The 18311-nt window shown below is 41.6% G+C and overlaps 1 protein-coding gene across 3 annotated transcripts in view; it reads left to right on the forward strand.

Annotated features, from left to right (window-relative positions):
• Nucleotides 1–18311, forward strand: part of GALNT9 (polypeptide N-acetylgalactosaminyltransferase 9) — a 309645-nt gene that overhangs the window by 259485 nt on the left and 31849 nt on the right. For all 3 annotated transcript variants that reach the window (XM_015877661.3, XM_085509388.1, XM_015877660.3), the window contains one exon: nucleotides 2077–2194. In XM_015877661.3, coding sequence (XP_015733147.2) covers nucleotides 2077–2194 — 118 coding nt within the window. The remainder of the gene's footprint in view (nucleotides 1–2076; nucleotides 2195–18311) is intronic.

Genomic DNA, 18311 nt, shown 5'->3' on the forward strand with positions numbered 1-18311 from the left:
GTGAGAAGTGTGTGTGTGCACATCGAGTCAGACACTGCAGAAAGCATGTATGTCTCACACATGGATGCAAATGAGCACCTGACGTGCCCACAGGCTGCCTGCTTTGGCTGAAGCCTGTGTGCCTTCCTCACATGTCTCATGCTGGTCCATCACACCGATGGTGATGCAGCCACCTTTAGGTGTCTGATGGGCATTCTGCCTGTTCCAGAAGCTCTATTCCTGCAGGGCTCCAGAATGTTATTCTGCATCCTTACTGCCCTGCCATTCCTAGCCAAGCTTTCTGGGTTGCTTTATTTTCCGCTGCTGTTTCTCTCCAAAAGAATTAGCATACCTTCCCTTCAGTAAGCTGGACAGTTTTTTTTTCCTGCAGCTACTGAACAGCAAATCTATCCTCGAGTTCTGTTCCTATAGCCTGGTGTGACTCTTTCATTGCAGAAGGCATGATTTGTAAGAAAAACTAAATGCTTATGCAGCCTCCCCAACTGCTGACTCTCCAGGAGAGTGTATTGAAAGTAGTAGATACAGTGGGGTTTTTTAGATATGAGAGGAATCCAGTGGTTACAGCCAAGCAAAGGTCTCATGCTTTACAAGGGGCAGTTTTGTTAAAGGTGTTTTCAATATGGCAATGACACTGCAGTCCGGTATAAAATAAAGCTTAAAGTATGTTTATAAAGGAATGTTAGGATTTTAAGCTGGTAAGGCAGACCTGAATTTCTTACCCAGTATTATCTGTGCTTTGAAGTTAGAGAAACAGAGGCAGGGGGAGGTGATCCACTGAAGATCAAATGAATGACAGAGATGGGAGCAGAGTTGAGGTCTCCTGAGTCCCAGCACCGTTACCAGCTCACTGGGCTGTGCAATCGTATTACACTTAGTTTACAGTTGGATCAGTCAAAGCACAGGAAAGTTAAGGGCCTGGGCTTGAGGAGAACTAAATCTCCCAGACTCTGCTTGAACCTGATGAAGTCTTGGCATGCACTGTTCAGAAAACTCAGCATTGTGCTTCCTGGGCAGCTGCTTCCATTGCATCAGGATGTGCCTGGGACAAAGCCTCAGACTTATAATTTCCAGCTTTCCCTGCACTGGCCACACTTGTATTCAGCTTCCAGGGATGCAGCCGAGCTGAGGTGCAGGTGTGTAGTGGCCATAGGTAGGCAGATTCAAGGGGAGATACAATGACAGTGGATATTTTTTACACGGTGTCTCTGATGAGCGGGCTGTCATCCCTTCTGCCATTGCACAGCTATTGCTGCTCATTCCTAAATACATTTATTTTTTTCAGAATATGCCACAAGGGCTCATGGAGACTGTTTGCATTTACATACATCAAATGAGAAAAAGTAAAACCTAGAAGGGAGGGAGGGAGTTGCAGAGGTAGTCCTCAGTGGCATTTGTCTGTGAGTGATGATTATGTAGTTGCATCCAAAATGTATTTCCCGTCCCCGCTCAATTAACAGGTTGGTATTTTAATGGACAGAGCCGTCAGCTGCAAAAATCCATCTCACATGGAGAGAGACTGCAGCACCTGAGAGCAGTCTGCAAAACCTACAATTTCTGCTCCTCATTAGGAATGAAGGAGACCATCCTCAAGGGATCATCCTACTGCTTTTAGGAGCTGCCTCTGGGGGATATTTTTAGGGAGCTAGAAGGGAAGCGGGTCTAATCCCAAGCTAGTAGCTCCATGCTCTAGCGTTCACCCAGTGACGTCTGTTCTTAGCTTTATGCGCATAAAAAGGCAAATGAAGACAGAGGCTTGTGCTGTTTCTCCCCATCCCCTTCCCTTTTTTTCCTGGTTAATGCTTACTTTCAGTTTCATTTACTTGCAGGGAGTATTAACCTCACATCCCACGTGTGTCTCATGGACAACTGGTCCAAGTGTGTCTGGCAATGTGCTTGTTGTTTGGGTGGCTCTGGTTGCACAAGGTCAGTGTCCATTGGAGGATGGAAGTAAAAGCTAGCAGATAAATTTTACAGACTTCAGCACTGAACAGTGTTTTGTGTGTGTAAATTTATTGTGAAATGGTTTCCGTAGTTGCTAAAAAATGACTTCATTTTTTCTTTAATCTCTCTGTACAGGACACCAGCCATGATTGGATGCTCATTTGTAGTTGACCGAGAGTATTTTGGTGAGATTGGCTTGCTTGACCCTGGCATGGAGGTCTATGGAGGAGAAAACATTGAATTAGGCATGAGGGTGAGTAAGAAAGAAGACACTTTGTGCAATGTTTATTTGCAAAGAAAAATGGGAGCCGGTGGCCCAACAGAATTGCTGCCTGACTGATAGGCTATTATGCTGAAGTAATTGTTACTGCAGAGCTATCTAGAACTGACATTCCCAGTAAATGGATGTTCCTGGCCTTACTGGCATTGCAACGACTGATAACAGTCAGAAATATGGTTCGTTGGTTCATTTTGTCAGTGTCTGAACTCAATGAGACAGATTCTTCTCCTTTCCCAGTAGCTCGGTTTGTGATAAGAGCTATGCTAACAGTCTTTGTGTGCTCACGGTGCAGATGATGATGTACGTACGTAGTCTTAGCAGACACAATGCCAACAGAGAACTGAGGCCAGGCTGGAAGAAATCAGTTGTAGTGTTCTATGTTCTGCTCATAATGAATGCAGTGGTATTTTATAAAGATAAGGGTCTTCTTTATAGAATAAGCACTACAGGGTGTAGGTGTCCAATCCTGCTGGCCCCAAAGACTGTGAGGATAATGTTGGAGAAGTCACAGAGTGCACATCTTGAGGAAGGCAATGTTGGCAAACGTCAGGTACAGCGATCTCAGAAAAATGTACAGAAATCAATGTACTTTTGTGTGTATCCATCTTCCCACCTGCCTCCACCCCCTTCAGCCCAGCACACAAGGACTCCTGTGGGCACAGAACTGAGCATATGGCTATCTGCACTAGTTAGGATTTGGCTGAGCTCTGGTTGGGAGGGATTTGGGAAGATGTTCTTACACAAAATGACACTTCACAGGTGCTGAAAAGGTATGTGAAGAAAGGGTGGATTTTGCCTGGCTCTTACAACAGTGGAGAGCATGGACAGATGGCTTCTGGATAGCATCAGGCTTCTGAGCCTATAAGAGGTTTGATAGTTGTGATCCTTTGCCCTTGTTTTCAAGGTGGTCCTTTCCAGCAAGTCCTTCTAAAGTCCAAGGAACCTGCCATTGCTTAGCACTCGAAAATTAGGCTACTTAATGTTGCATGAACACGGTTTCCTCATTATAAAGCTTGCTGTTTAATTATTTTCCCCTTACTCTTTATTCCCTGTTTCACAGTAACACGTCCCTAGCGTGCGTAATGTGCTCATTAAAGCATATATTCTGCTCATGCTGAAACACTGAACATCAAATTAGTCCATCCTTTATCCAGCTCTTTTTTTCTGAAATGGCTACAAACTCCTTCACACCAACGGGCTGGGGGAGAAGGTCATTGTTGCCAGCACTTGTTTCCACACGTGTGTGTGTTTATTATTCCAGCATCACAAGAGGGATAGAGTTTTTAATGGGACTGTGCAGCTACACTGCTTATACCTTAAGGTTCAGAATTCACACAGGGGAGAGAAAAACTGCTACCACAAATCATCCAATTTTCCTTAAGAGGGTCAGGCTATTACCAGGATTGTGTGAGCTTTCCTTTATCATTGTGCAGGGCTTTCAGCTTTTTGAAACTTTTTCCACATGGCTGCTCCCAGAATAGATTGAACGCTCTGGCAAAGCCCTGGTGTGGCTGATGAATAAGTCTCCTAAGAAATCTGAAAGCTGTCGTTCTTCCTTAGATGAGAAGAACTTGCTGAGTAAGATTAGGGCTCCTGGTAAACAGAGGCAAAGGTTTTAATAGGATTATGAAATGGCACTTGCTTGAAGAGCCAAGGATTTGAGTGTTTGAGGACAGATTTTCAGGGGTAGGGAACATGTTAAAGTCTGTAGACACAGAGCATCTGGAAACCAGCTCTCAGTCTTTGCACTTTGGCAATTTTTGTTGTAGTTTTTGGGATTGGGGTTTTGTTGGTTGGTTGGTTCCTTTCTGTATAAGGAACGATGAACCCTACTCCAAATGTTTGAGAAGAACTTTGTGAAAGCACAGGAGTATGAGCAAGTTCATGCTAAAATGAGCTGTATAATGCAGTTTGCCCATAATGTGGATGCACATGCAAGACAGAAAAGGAAAGTGTAAATGGAGGAGTAAAGAGCAAGAAATAATGATGGGGAAGTGGTGGTGGGACACGTTCAGCTGAAAACAGTCCCTCTTTTAAAAAGCTGTAACAGTAATCCTTTAAACTTCTTTGCATATTATCATGTTATTACTAAAGGAAAAGGGATTAGGCTCAAGGCGTCTGAATTAGATTACACTGCATCTAATGAACCTTCCTTTAAATAGTTTTCATAATATGAACTTGGGGAAGGCAGTGCAACTAATGAGCTGATTTGGGAGGGTACTGTTTGATAACCCAGCTAATCCCCCTCAAATCTATTGTTTATTAAGAAAAATTATGATCTTGGGTATTCCTCTTTTGGCTTTTTCCTTTTCTAAATTCCAGAGATGGGAATATTTAGATAATTAACCTAAGCAGTTTCCTGTGTTGACTAAGCAGTGTGTAAATGGACCCGTGTTGAAGAGGTCCTGGCCAGAGAAATCCATTAGAAGTATCTGTAGGTACTGGTGTGGCAACTTAGTTCTGTAGCTGATACTCTAGCAGGGCTCCACTGGATTCTTTAGCTGTGAGCACAGCCTGTGTAGGTGTATCACACCTGGCTCTGGCCAGTTTCTAGTAGTGTGTCCTTGGGAACACACAGTACATTGGGGTTGAAAAAGAATTGCCTGGAAACGGGATAAAAGTTCAGATTATTTGCTCTCTCTGCTGATTTCATGGCTAGCAGTGGCCATGCAGCCCAGCTGAAGGCAAGCCTGGGCTGTGTACAAAGAAATGTTGTCCCATCTCTAACCATGCAGAGATACTGCTTGTACTGCTCAAAATCCTGATGCAGCTACACAGGAATTTCTCTATCAGGAAATAAAACCTGTTACCTAATGCACTTCCATACACAAGCAAATCATACTTTCCAAATTCATGCGATCTGACCCAGCTTTGCTTTCCTTAAAAACAGATGAACCGTATTTTCTCTAAGCAGAAATGCTAATGGCAGGTTGTTGAGTAGTGAATTCCCGACCTGATTTTATTGCTTTCAGCTAAGGAGATTTAGATTCCTTTGAGCAGTCAGTGTTTTAAACACAGATTCTGGGCTGGTTTGCTGTAATAAAAATGTCACAAGGTTTATGTATGGCAACTTTTAATTCTGAATTCTGGATGATGCTTTTTACCCCAGTGATTCACGAGGTCAGTCTCCCTTACCCTGGAGCTGAGAAGCAGGAATTCCATTCGGAAGAGCTTTTCAGAATTTCATGGTATTTTTCCCACACGCTGAGGCTGAATACAAATGAAAATTGCACAAAAATACGTGTTAATCAAAATGTTTATGTCGGTTAATCAAAAATGCTTCATTTTTGTTTTGACCTTTCCTAAGCTGCAGTTTTTTTAGTAGAAAGAAATTCCGGTTCAAATTTAATTACTTAAATGTCATCTAACATTTAAGTATTTTATTAACAAGTTCTAACATCTGAAGAGATGCAGTTCACGGTGTCCTTACATACGACTATTCACAGTGGATTGCAATAAATCAGCATTTTCAGCATGGTGTTGAATGCTATTAAAATGATTGTGCCCAGTTATGTACCGAACTCTGCATTGCCTGAGCAAAATCCTATTAAGTGATGTAATCTACTGCTGGTGGAAGTTACCCCTTTGCACAGGTTGCAGAGATCTCTGTGATAAATCTCCCAGTCTCACTTCCCAGATAAGCCGTGTAAGTAAAGGTGCCCTCTTTTCCATCTCCAGTTTAATTTAGCATTTTTATGGACATTTCCAAAGGTAAAAAGAATGTTAAGGTTGTAAAGTCAAGCACTAAGAAGTCATGAAAGGATTGAATTCACGGTGTCTGGATTACATTAATTTGCAACTCCTTTTCCTCTTTAAAAGAGGGATTGGAAAAATCTGTTCTATGGTGATGTGCATATATGATGAGCCAGCTCCTCTGCCCACCTAAATGTTCAATATCTTTTCATTCCTGAGAAGTTACATTGATTCAAACAGGATGAGATTAGGCTTGACATTTGTATAACCCAATAATGCATTCTGTCTGGAAAAGGAGACGGTCTTAGTTGGAAGTGGAGATGCTCTTGCAGATGTTTTATCCCAGGCTGCTGAATCCCAGGGAGTTCAAAGCCACCACAAGTCACTGCAAAGCCATTAAAGATGGCCTTTGGCCCATGGCAAACATATCATGTCTTCCTTAATAGGAACTTCTATATTCTTAATTGTGCTCAAAATGGAATTCACCATCTTTTTTTCCCCCTTTTTCTGGGGAGAGGATCCATCTCCCTACCTGTATGCTATGTCTCTGAGCCAGATGGTGCCTCTTTTAATTATTATTATTAAATTGAAAATAACTGTAACCTCGAATGGCAAACAATGTTTTCATCAGCACATAGTGCAGTGGTGCTCTAGAATGAAATTGCCAGCAAACTACAGAACTAGAGCGTGTGAATACTGTTAAAAACATTTGCTAAAGTGGAAGCATTGGAAATAGCTCAGAAAAGAGCATCTGGCCATTTGGCTTCAATATCACATCATGCTCCATCGAGTGTAACATTTTATGTTACAAACTCTTTCATGTACTAGAACATTATAAAAGCACAAGGCTGGAAGTTTCAGAAACAGATCAGCAGCAAAAGAACTGAGAAAAGAAAATGCCTCCTTAGTCCTCCCTGCTTTCTTCTCAGCCATTTCCTGCAGGTTTCATCTAATACAGGTTCTGCTGCAGCATCAAGCATGAACTGAATGGCCATGAGGAAAAATGCAGAGAAATTGTGAGTGCTAATTGTGCTGAGATTGAAATAGCTTTCCCCTGCCTAATGATGAGACTGAACCAAAAGCCTGGAGATGAGCTGCAGCTGGTGAGAAACTTCCCGATACAACCTGTTTGCTGTTGAAAACCAAAACTCATCCAGGGCTCCAAATGTTCTCTGGGCCCTTTAAGTTTGATGATGGTTACTGAAAGCCTGACTTTGGCTGCTGTGTGTGCAGAGGTTCCTGACTCATCGCTTAGCTGAGCTTTGGCAGCTGGAATGAAGCCCTGGTTTGGGCCAAAGTTTGGTTGTGCACTGCAACTATTTTAGATCTGTATAGGGAAATTATCTTCATATCACCATACGTCATTGTTTGTCTTAGTATCAGATTGGACTGCATTAAGTCAAACTTAATACGATATACAGAACTTACAGTGTGAAAAATGCACTCAAGGAGAACTCGGGGAAGCATCAGCTGACTTTTTTTCTGTTACATTTGCTTTTTCCGAGCCTTGAACAGAAACAGAAATGACAGATGTGCCGTTCTGTGGTTGCTCTCCCTTTCTTTGAGTTAGCCAACACCTTCCTGCTGAGTCACAGGGAAGCTATCAGTGCAGATACATGCATATATTACGTATTCAAGTGTTTTTGACTGTAATAAGATAATGGATTTGTGTGTTTTAGCAAAGCTGCCTATTTGTGCCTGAAATGCAAGTGATTTTAGGGTGTCATTTTTGTTAATGTCTTTGTATCAACAGGAAAACAGTCAAATAACTTCAAAGCGTGTTGTGCCGATAATTCCTGGCCTGGTCTGGAGAACAGATAAGTACATATACCTCCATTTACCAGAGGAAAATCTGAGGCAGGAGGCTCTAAAATTGTCCTTGTAGGACGTTTGAGTGCCATTTGATGACAAAGCTGAGGCTGGAACTATTTTAAATAGACTTCATTACATTTCCCTACCAATTGCTCTGATTTCCAAGCCTGAAATGATTTCTGTAGGATGCAGTACGTGTGCATTAGAGGAACTGTACTTAATGGCTATGTGCCTTTAGGGGTTGACGAAAAGACAAGAGTGATGGACTAAGTGAATTCCTAAGCACATTCCTGGGTAAGAGGGCACACTCAAATCAACTCTTGAGATCTGCTTTTCTGTTCCTGCTTCCAGCTGACCTCACCATGTTGCATTGACAGGTCACAAGGTTTCTGGTGCATCTTCTCCTTACTCAATCCTGAGTGCTTCAACCTTTCATACTCCTTGTCTGGGCACTCTCTGCTATATGCTGGGCCCAGTGAGACTTCTGACAAGTTCAGCCCCAGTTAGCTGCGGTTCAAGGTCAAATGAGACTTTAAAGTATGAATAAATGTCAGGGTTTGCTGGCACATCGATCTCAGTCTTTTTGATTACTGCCAGATTGCATGAATAAATTAGCCTTGACAGGTGCGATAAATTGTATAGACTACTGATCTCCAGCAGTAAATGTTAAAGAAGGACGTGGGAGGCATAGAGGGGAAAGTACCCTCTGCAGATGCATGTATTATATGAGGCAAGTTTTGATACAGTGCTCAGGGATAACATTTGGGCACAAAGAGGCCTCTTGTTCATTTGATGTGCTAAGCTGGAATGTCTCTCCTGCTGAAGTATTCCTTGCCTGTGTTAGGAGGAGTTTGGTCCCCATGCATTAAGAGGAGCTTTCAGCTGCCTTGCCCCACAGCTGCCCTACCCAGGGTGGGTATAGGATGTGTAGGGCCCAGGCCTTCTGGCTTTCATGAATGGTCATGGGCAAGCAGGTCTCTATTTTGTACCGGAGCATAGGGCATGTTCATGTCTTCGCATGTGATGACAGTGTACAGTATACTATCAAGCTGTAATTTGTTTGCACATCAGATCTTTGCTGTGAAATCAACACAGAAGTCAACACAGATAATTGCAGAAATTCACATAACTCACAGCATATGCTTTCTTCTATGTGATTTCTTGTATGACGTAATTGAGATTTATTTATTTCCCTCCTATATACAGTATAGAAGTCTATCATTATTTTGTTTATTTTGAACTGCTCTTTTGTTGACTGCTAAATGTGACTAACAGAAACTCAGCCCTTTTGTCATAGACGTAACCATTTTCTGCATCCTTTCATTCCCTTAAATAAGTGAGTCCTTTTGGCAGCACTATGCACACAAGGTCCCCCTATATCTTGATCTGCATGTCTATGTATACATATTGATATGCAGGGCTTCTGTGAAATCCTTGGGTTTGTGTGGATATGCTAAACTTCATAGCATGGTTAATTCATAATGTACAGTTCAGGCTCCAAGCCTCAACACATGTGCTTTCCTGATTGCTGGCACTATGGGGTGGGGGAAGAAGGGGAAATGTTTACAAAGCAGTTGGGAAGGGGATGAAGGTAATACTTCCTTGGCCCTCAAAATACAGTGCTAGATTTAGAAATGAGGCAAAGAAACTGTCAAAGTAAATAGATAAGGAACAAAGCAACAGGATTTCTGGAAGTGGAGATTCTTAAATGCAGGTCAGATGTAGCAGACAGGGGATTTCTTATAAGGGTCACGGCATCTTCAGTCAAAAAGGCTGCATGGATTATTAAGGCTATTTTTTGCACGCCCACGAAAGTGCTTCTCAATATTTTCACTCACAATGTCTGTTGTTTTCAAATCCTGTAAACATTAATTCTCAAATGGCAAACCTTTACAACTTCAGAGTAAGCCAGAAGATGAGCCTTGGGGGACTTTATTTTGTGCCATGCAATGTAATACTGTGAGAGTGGATTCGCATGATAAATTATAGCTGTGTGATTTGCATGTATTACACTGCTCTGACTTCTCTGCTCCCTCCCCAGTGATCCGGTGCTCCAACTGATGTGCCTCTTTCTCAGCAAATTTAAATTGCACTCACATTTCACTTTTTCCTTCTAAGCCATTTTGCCTATTTCTGTCCAGTGGCTCTGGGAAGAGGCTGGGCCATTGCACACACATCTTACAATCCAAAGCAAACATCTCTCCTTTCCTAGCCTCGTGACAGCCAGACCAGGAAAGAGAACCAAGGTTTTTCTCCCAGCTTGCCAACTATATACCTTATGCAGACACTTGATTGTTGAAAATCTTCCTATACAATATAGGCATTAGCAATTCATGCATACCTGTTCTGTAGGTGATGAACCTCTGTGGATTTTAATTTAAATATCACCTTCAATAACTAATTCCTCTAAAGACCTGGGTCTGCTTCTATCAGCTAATAAATGTATTTTATGAGGTCAGATGTCTGCTATCTAATAGACACACGTAACAACTGTCAGCTGTTCATTTTTAATAGATCTGTTTTGACCTATCAATTAAAAACCAGTTATCATGCAGTATGTCTTGAAATTTTATTTGAAATTACATTCAACATTCTTAAGCTAAAATGCCTTCTGTATGACTTTGGCCAATATCAAACTGTGTAATAATTAGTCACGGTCATGTTAACAATTCATGGCCAGAAACCTAATTATAAGCAATGCATGAATTTGTGAAAATGTTGCTTAAATGGTGACTTAATTGTAAACAGGAAAATAGCTAAATAATTTGTTCTAAGTGATTAGTGGCATCAGTCTGAGATTCGCAGTTTAATATTTGCAGCTCTCCTTATGCTTCATGTGGATTCCTTTGCTGTTCCTTTTTCTTCTTCCCAGTTGGCACCCAACCTTCTCTTTCAGTCAGGAGTGACAGCCAGAACCTCCTCTTGTGCACAAGCCTGCCTGTGTACTAGGACCAGAGATTTAAATATGTTTCTTTTGGGTGTCCAACTCAATGGACCTTAGTTTCTATACACTGCAGGTAATACGCTTCAGCAGGAGTTTAACTCTTACCTTGGCTGCCAAACAATAGGAACATTTGAAGTCATCTGTGGCACTCAGGGATTGACTGACAGCAAGGCACTCCATAGTGACAACTTAATATTTTTCTATGTATCCTTCAGCCAGGTTCTAGTGATGTTCTTGTATTGTCTCTTGATGCCCAGCACTCCAGAGAGTCATTTGTAAGGGTCTATTTAGGTCTCATCCTCAGCACAAGATGAAGTGTTAAATGTCATTGACCATGACAACGTGGCAACTAGATTTCCAGCCTAATTTTCAGACTTTATATATACTGTACATTCTGCTGTATGTGGGCATGAGGAATCAAGGAGCCTGATAGATTGCTACTGGGGTTCATTTTCAGAGTAGTGTCTGGCAACATAGCTGGGCAATTCTCATTAATATTAATAGGAATTTAAGAGATAAATCTCCTTGAATAACTTTTAGAAAATTTACCCATCATGTGCCTTACATTTCAATAGGCCTAGTTGTGTTTTGAAATTGCGTTTGTGAGGAGTGATGTGATAGGTATAATAACGAGGGATATGCAAAACCCAGTAGGATGCATATTTCTACGTGACACTGGAGGTTTACAGTACTTTAAAATCAGAGCATCCTAGAATACTGTTAATGAAATCCCCTTTAACCTTAAGGGGTAATTTTTTTCTAAGTGATCCATGGGGGATTTGACTGTTAAATTTCCATTAACGGTAATGGGATTCATAGTATTAGAAAGCAAGTTCTCCACTAGCTGTGCTGTAATTTTACCCCCTGCAGCAATTAATCATGCCCATTGCACTCTTTAATGGAAGTATGAAGCAGATTATCTGGCTAATCATGATATGTGATCAATGGACTCTTCTGTAATAATTGCTTGCTGACTAGTTACAACCAACTCCGTTTTAGGATTTTATAGATGAGTGGCAAAAGACAGGGTGTCCCTATTGCTGTTGTGTGAGGGATAAAGACAAGAGGCTTTGAAATCTACCTGTTTTTTTTTCCCCCCCATCTCATGTGCTAGGTGAAACCTAAGCCATCCAGTCATTGATTTGGGTGTTTTCTTCTCTCTGGCATTCTCTGAAGGTTTTTTGGGCTGAAACTCTCTTTCTGAGGATGCTCTTTGTCATGCATTATAGTATTATGGTTAAAATAACTGGCAAACATGCAAATTCAGGAGCACCATAGAAAATCAATAGCAATTCTTCAGGCAGAACACTAATTTGTAGCTACTCTGCATGACTGTGTCTTTTTCCTAATGAAATCTCCAGTGCAGAGGTGCACTAAACAACAAAGATAAATACTGCTGTGCAGAGGAGCATAGTACAGATTTATAGCCTTAAAAGAATTCAGAGTGCAGATGTTTTGCATATAACCAAGATTGCTTTATGAGTTTTTGCAAACAGGGGTATCTCTATTCTAAGAATTTTTTTAATCCTCCAATGGAATTTGGAATGGGTGAAGAGACAGGAAGCTTCAGGCTCTTTGGTTGGTATTGGAAATCTATATAACACCTTTCCTTCCTGGCATATTCTACTTTGAGAAGGTTCGGTTCATCACAATAAGGAATGTCAACTGAACATCGTTGCAGTCTATGGCCTGTGTGAAGGGTGGCCCTGCTGGGGCGGCTCATACCTGGTCTCACTCTGATGGGTGCTCCAGGACGAGGCCTTTGTGGTCATTTGTCACTCCCTGTCTCTAGGCAGGGTACATGTACTGATTTGTAGTTAATGCAGGTGATCTTTGTAGCCTTTCTGATCAATCCAACCTAATTAAAGGAGTAATTCTCTGGGTTTAGGGCCAATTTACCTTTCCAAAATGGGATGAATGCCTGGAGCTCAACTAATAATGAGGCAACATCTTAGAGCCAATTAAGTGAAAATGAATCAGTAGAGCGCATTAGGCTTGATAAGGTTCAATAGGAGATAGGGTAGGTATATTTTTCCTCATTAGAAACTCCTATGTTTTATGGAAAGTTGGAAAACAGCAGCTTCTCACATGAGGATGTCAGGCTGTCATTCTTAAAAGCAGTCCGTGCCCTTCAGTTCCAGCCAGCATCCTCATGGTTTCCCAGCACTGAGCTGTACTTCTGAGGGGTTAGGGATTCAGAACAGCCTATATGCAATATTTTTTGGGATGTTATTTTAGCAAATGTTCTTGCAGATCAGCCCTCATCTATGAAAAGATTCTATTAATAAAACCAGCTGTGGAACGGGAAGACAGAATGGTGTTATTTGTAACTGCAAAACCCTTTCAAAGCACTATTTATCATCCAGATAACTTACTAAATGGTTTCTGAGAAGAACTATTAATTAAGTGGAAAGAATGAACCACATTAACATTTGTTTACTGCACTGTCTCTTGGCCTTGGGGGCTTGGACCAGAAGAGAAATGCCATGAAGAAACTGAGGGGTACATTTTAGCTGTCCTCTCTGCCAGCAGAACACTGTGCTTCATACTGTGAGAGCTGGCTTCCATGAAGGCCAGAAGTGAAGATGCTGTCTGAGACTCAGTTCTGCCCTCTTGGTTCCCAGTTGGCTTCCAGTCTCTCCAGCAGAAGGACCTTCTATTTGGAGCTGCCAGAGAGTTTTTGTGGTGGTTTTGGGGATTTTTTTTTTTCTTATTTAATTCATAGCATTCCTTTTGCACTGTAAATTTCTGCTTCATTTCTAATGTTTTAAACGTGTTTGATATCAAACTGTGCCCTAGAAGCAAATGGTTCATATCAACCGTGAAGTATTGGAGCTGGTGCGATTTTCACTCAAGTTGCAGGTAGATCTTCTGAAGGGCTGAGGCCATTAGTACCACCCATACAGAATGAATCTGCACAAAGGCTTGCTCTTTATGGCTAAATTACATGCTACCAGGTTGTAGCAAAAGGTCTGGAATAGCTGTTTAATGAGAAATGTAAGGACACATAAATGTCCTGGCTTATATTGTGCATGGTTTCCAGGTTGGAGATGTATTTGAGAATATCACTCGGCACAAAGAATTTTGTATTTATTTGCTGTTAGCATATATGTAAAACCTTGGTTGGTTCTTGCATACAAAGCCTTGGTGGAACAAGGTGAAGCAATTTGGTTTTCAGTTTTCCAATTGAAGCAAGGGAGTAAATAAAAACATCCTGGGCTTACCTGAATACTGAAATAACTGACCACACAGTGGCAGCCTTTGTTACTGTATTTCAGACAGTTTACAGAGGGCTGGTGAGGCTATTAGTGCTTTCTAACAAGCTGTTCAGGGCAAGGTGTTTGTAATATAAACCCTGGGCTTAATCTGCTGCACCTTTTCATGTGGGATACCCATGATGTCATTCCCTCAGTGTGTATAATGAGGTCTGCACTGTCATTTTTCATATAGGTAGAAAAAGTAATTGAATATTTCAGACGCATGAGCAGAGCTGTCAACTGTGAGTCTTGCATGACTTTGTCATGTGCAGATGGGAGAACATAGCTATGTGTGTGATGAGTGTACTAAATAGATCTGCAACTTGTATCAAGATCTTCATCAGAAACATAATCGTGTGTTAGTTTACAAGTGTATTTTTCATTAATACATTATAAAGAGTTCTTACAGCAGGTGTTGTGGGCAGTGATTCTGGGCTGGTGTGGTCAGGTGCATGAGCTGTTCAGGACATGTGGTCATCAGTGATTAGAACTGTGTGTGTTTGGCTGGTTGGTTGTGGTTGGCTTTTGCTTGGTGGACTCGTTGTTTTGTTTTTAACAAATCCAGGGTGGGATGCTGGAGGCTGGCAGTGCTTTATATACACTTGTTTCAAGTGTCCCCAGTGAAGATGTTTTCCTTGTCATTTGTCTAAGTATGTTTACCAACTCTGGTTTTAGACTGCTTTTTCAACCAGCATAAATGCATTTTGCTGTTCGGTGTTTCGCTTCAGCATTTCAAAAAGGTAACAGTAAACTGTTTACTTGCATCAACAGTGAAGACTAAATCACTCCCCTCAGTTACATGTCTGTGACAGATTTCAAAGTGTTTTCAAGATTTGACACATCTCTTCAGAAGAGGATGTTAAACTAATGTCTTGCTGATTTGACAGAGTGAATCAATTCAAAGTGTGAAGCTAGCAAGTATGTGCAAAGTGGCTCCAGGTTGCTAAACCAAGATCTTCAATGGAACGCTGCTGTACACTCAAGCTATAGCTTTCACAGTTGTCTAATATGTTTATTTAATTGTGTACATTCACTTTGATATCACTTGTTAACAGTCACAGTTAAATCAATCTTAATCTTATAGAAATGGTAGCCTAACTTTTGAAGGCAAGCTTCCATGTAGGATGAGAATCTGCTTGAAGTTCTGGACTGTAAATATTATTCTTGCTGTTAGATCTGCAAACCCTTGTCTGAAGATGGACCAAGAAAATAACATTCAGTCCTTTGATAAATGACCTCTGATTTACAGTGGTGATACGATGCTAAGAACTGAGTTATCAGCACATTCATCATTAGATTTGCTGCAGAATCTCTCTTTTTTTTTTTTTTTTAATTTATTTATTCTACAATTTCCTTAAATATGCTTTGAGTCAAACCCCTTAGCAAATCAAAAGCTGTTGATGCTTTTCTAGGCATGGGCCCTTTAGAACTGTAATCCTGAAGAAAGCTGAAAGGTGCCAGACTAGCTATTTCTGTATTCATATAACAGAGAATCAGAACAGCTTGAATTTAGAGCTAGGTTCAGACAACTATGGGACCATGCAGGCACAACGAACACCATGACAGTTAGAAAACTTACAGTAACTACTGAGCAGGAATTGAGAAAACAAGGAATGAGGAGACGGTGTTTAGGGGCCGAGAAGCCAATTCAAGTGAAAATTATTTCAGGAGCTACTACACTAATTTTTTTTTTCCATGTCTCTGCATTATCTTTCTGCCTTTTGGAACATCCTCGAGTATTGCAGCGAATGAAACTGCTGGAGGGGAACAGCATGAAAAATAACAGAAAAATAATCGCTTTGTAAGAAGTGGGGGCTTAATACCCAGAGGCATCTTGACAACAACAAACAAATAACAAATCCTTCACACAAAAGAGAGGTACTCAAACAGGGCAGCATGCCTGCATGACACCAAATCCTGCTGAACAAAGCTTCTCTTGTAAGCCCTGCCCACTTGCTTGTGATAGATAAATACTACTAAACCTTCCCAAAAGAAGCTTTAAATAAAAAATAATACTTGAAAAAAAGGGAATCTCGGCTGCTTGCCCAGTTGAATGCCCAAGGTGTATTTTGACAGGCAACTGGTAGAGATAACTCAGAAGAAAAGTAAAGGCCAGGTCTTCTGATAACTTAGAACTATCCGGATTAATTCTGAGCCCCCCAAAATCAACTGGAGTGGAAACAAAGTAATTTTTTAATGTGTTAGATGCCATCCTGACCTGCAATTTAATGTCTCTCCCTTTCTCTCCTACCTCCCAAGCACAAATGCAGCCGCACACATTTGTTCTTTATGATACCAGATGTGTGCCTGATGTAACAAGAAATCAGTAAATGCGGTGAGATTTCCTGGATGATGCTCAGTGATCTGGAAGTTCAAATCTCACCGAGTTTCTGCTTGGAAATTTCACTAGGAATTTGACCACAGTTCTGCCACATCCTCCCTGTGTGAAGTTTGCAGTTAAGTAACACGTCTCATGTTTGAGTTGGTGTTTCTGTTGCTGCTTTTGGTGAGGTTTGTTCAAAATGGAATGATCTGGAGGCCAGCACTGTGACACCTCCCCTCAAACAGAAATGTTGTGGAAGTTGAATTGAAGTTGAAACTGAATTTAGTGTTTAGATATAATTTCAATGGTATACGGTTGCCTGGAATTAGATAAATGTTTAGACCCCAGTTCAGCACAGCCCTAAACTCCCTCCTAGCTGTGAAGCACTTCAGTCCCCTTGATATCAACAGGAACGGAGTGCCTGGTTAAAATGAAGCATGTGCATAAGGCTTTGCTGCATGGAGGTGAATGCAGGCATGCTGTGAAGCATCCTGTCTTAGCTCGTGGAATGACTGCCTGAAAAGAAGCAGCAAGTGACACATTTGACAGATGTTGTGGCGATGTTCTGCACAAAGACACAGCAAAGGAAACAGCGGGTGAGAAAGCAGCAGGGAGGTGTTCAAACCAACATGGTTCTCCATTGAAAATGAAGGATACAGCAGCTAGGAAGGGATAACAGTAAGAAAAGAGACCTTAAGTGGGAGGGAGGAAGAAGTAACAAATCCCTCCTTCAGAATGGAAAGTAGAATCGAATAGGAATATCAGCTCCACTGTTGTCTCTTAGGTTAGATAAGTGTTGAGTTTATAGGGTAGGTCCTCACTTTGTTTCATTTATTTCCTCCATTTGTCTGTGAGCTCAGCACACACCTTGATGCAGGCACTGCTTCTCCTATGATGTTTTTCTACAGCAGTGATGCCCTCATGTGATGCTGTGCTGATGTCACCATGAAATGCTGCCCTGGAGATGCACAAGCCCCATCCGGACACTACTAGGCAGGATGTCTCAGTGTTTTAAACTGAATATTATGTTTAGAAACAACACTGAAAGATACGCTGTAGTATTTTCACTACAAGTTCAGCAAATTTCCCTTGGATCTTCTGGTTCAGCTCAAGGAGAAATGCAGGGAGCTGCCCCAGAGAGGCACAACCACAGCACCAGGACATGCTGAGAGCAGGGAAGGACCACGAGGTCCCACTGCTCACTGAGCTGCTGCAGAGGAGATGGCACAGGGTAAGAAGTGGCTGTATCTGTGGCTGTGGGTTCAAGCAGGCTGGCTTTGTTCACAGCGCCAAACAGCAACACAGGATCTAATGTGCAGTGTTGTCATCCCTGCAACTCCCAGTTCCATGCAGCAGGACTATTTGCCACCACCTGTCAATGGCAGGCGTTTTTCAGCAGTGTGATTGTCACACTGATCTTCAGCAAAGAGAAACAGAGCAGTGTTGTGCACGTACTCCATCCTCGGTGCCTTTTGATCCTCACTTTAAAATTTCATAACTGACAAACGATGCTATATGGCTTTTCAGCAAATACAATATATTATTCTTACAAGGACTTTTATCATTTTAAAGCCATGACATTTCTCTCATTCTTTTCTCCTCTCTCACTTTCAGGAAGCAGATGCTTTATGTTTATAGATTCAGCTTCTCTATTGCAACTGATGAAAATGGATTTGGTTCTTTTGAACTGGGGGCGTTACCTTCAAGTGTTCTGGTGCTACTGATCCTCTCAGTGCGGGACAGCCAAGCATGTCCAGTGCTTCTGTGCTTGTAGTTCTATTTTCTCATACAAGCAGCTGGGCCAGCATGTCATAACATAGAAGAAAGTGGCACCCAGGGGACCACCAAGCAGCTGGGGAACCAAATGATTCTCTCAAGTGTTGCAAAGAGGCAGGAGAAGACAGTAACTGAATGCCTTCTCCAAACTCCAGTGAATCTCTTTCTTCCTACATTCTCTCCCAGAACTCCTTTATCATTTTGATGTAGAGAAACATTGAGAAAGCAGGGCTGCAGTACCTCATTACACAAGAAGGGAGCTGATTCTCCCCCTTTGCAAACAAG

Source organism: Coturnix japonica, chromosome 9 (assembly GCF_054131305.1).
Source record: "Coturnix japonica strain WE chromosome 9, WE-NBRP24, whole genome shotgun sequence".
In the NCBI taxonomy this organism is placed as follows: domain Eukaryota; kingdom Metazoa; phylum Chordata; class Aves; order Galliformes; family Phasianidae; genus Coturnix; species Coturnix japonica.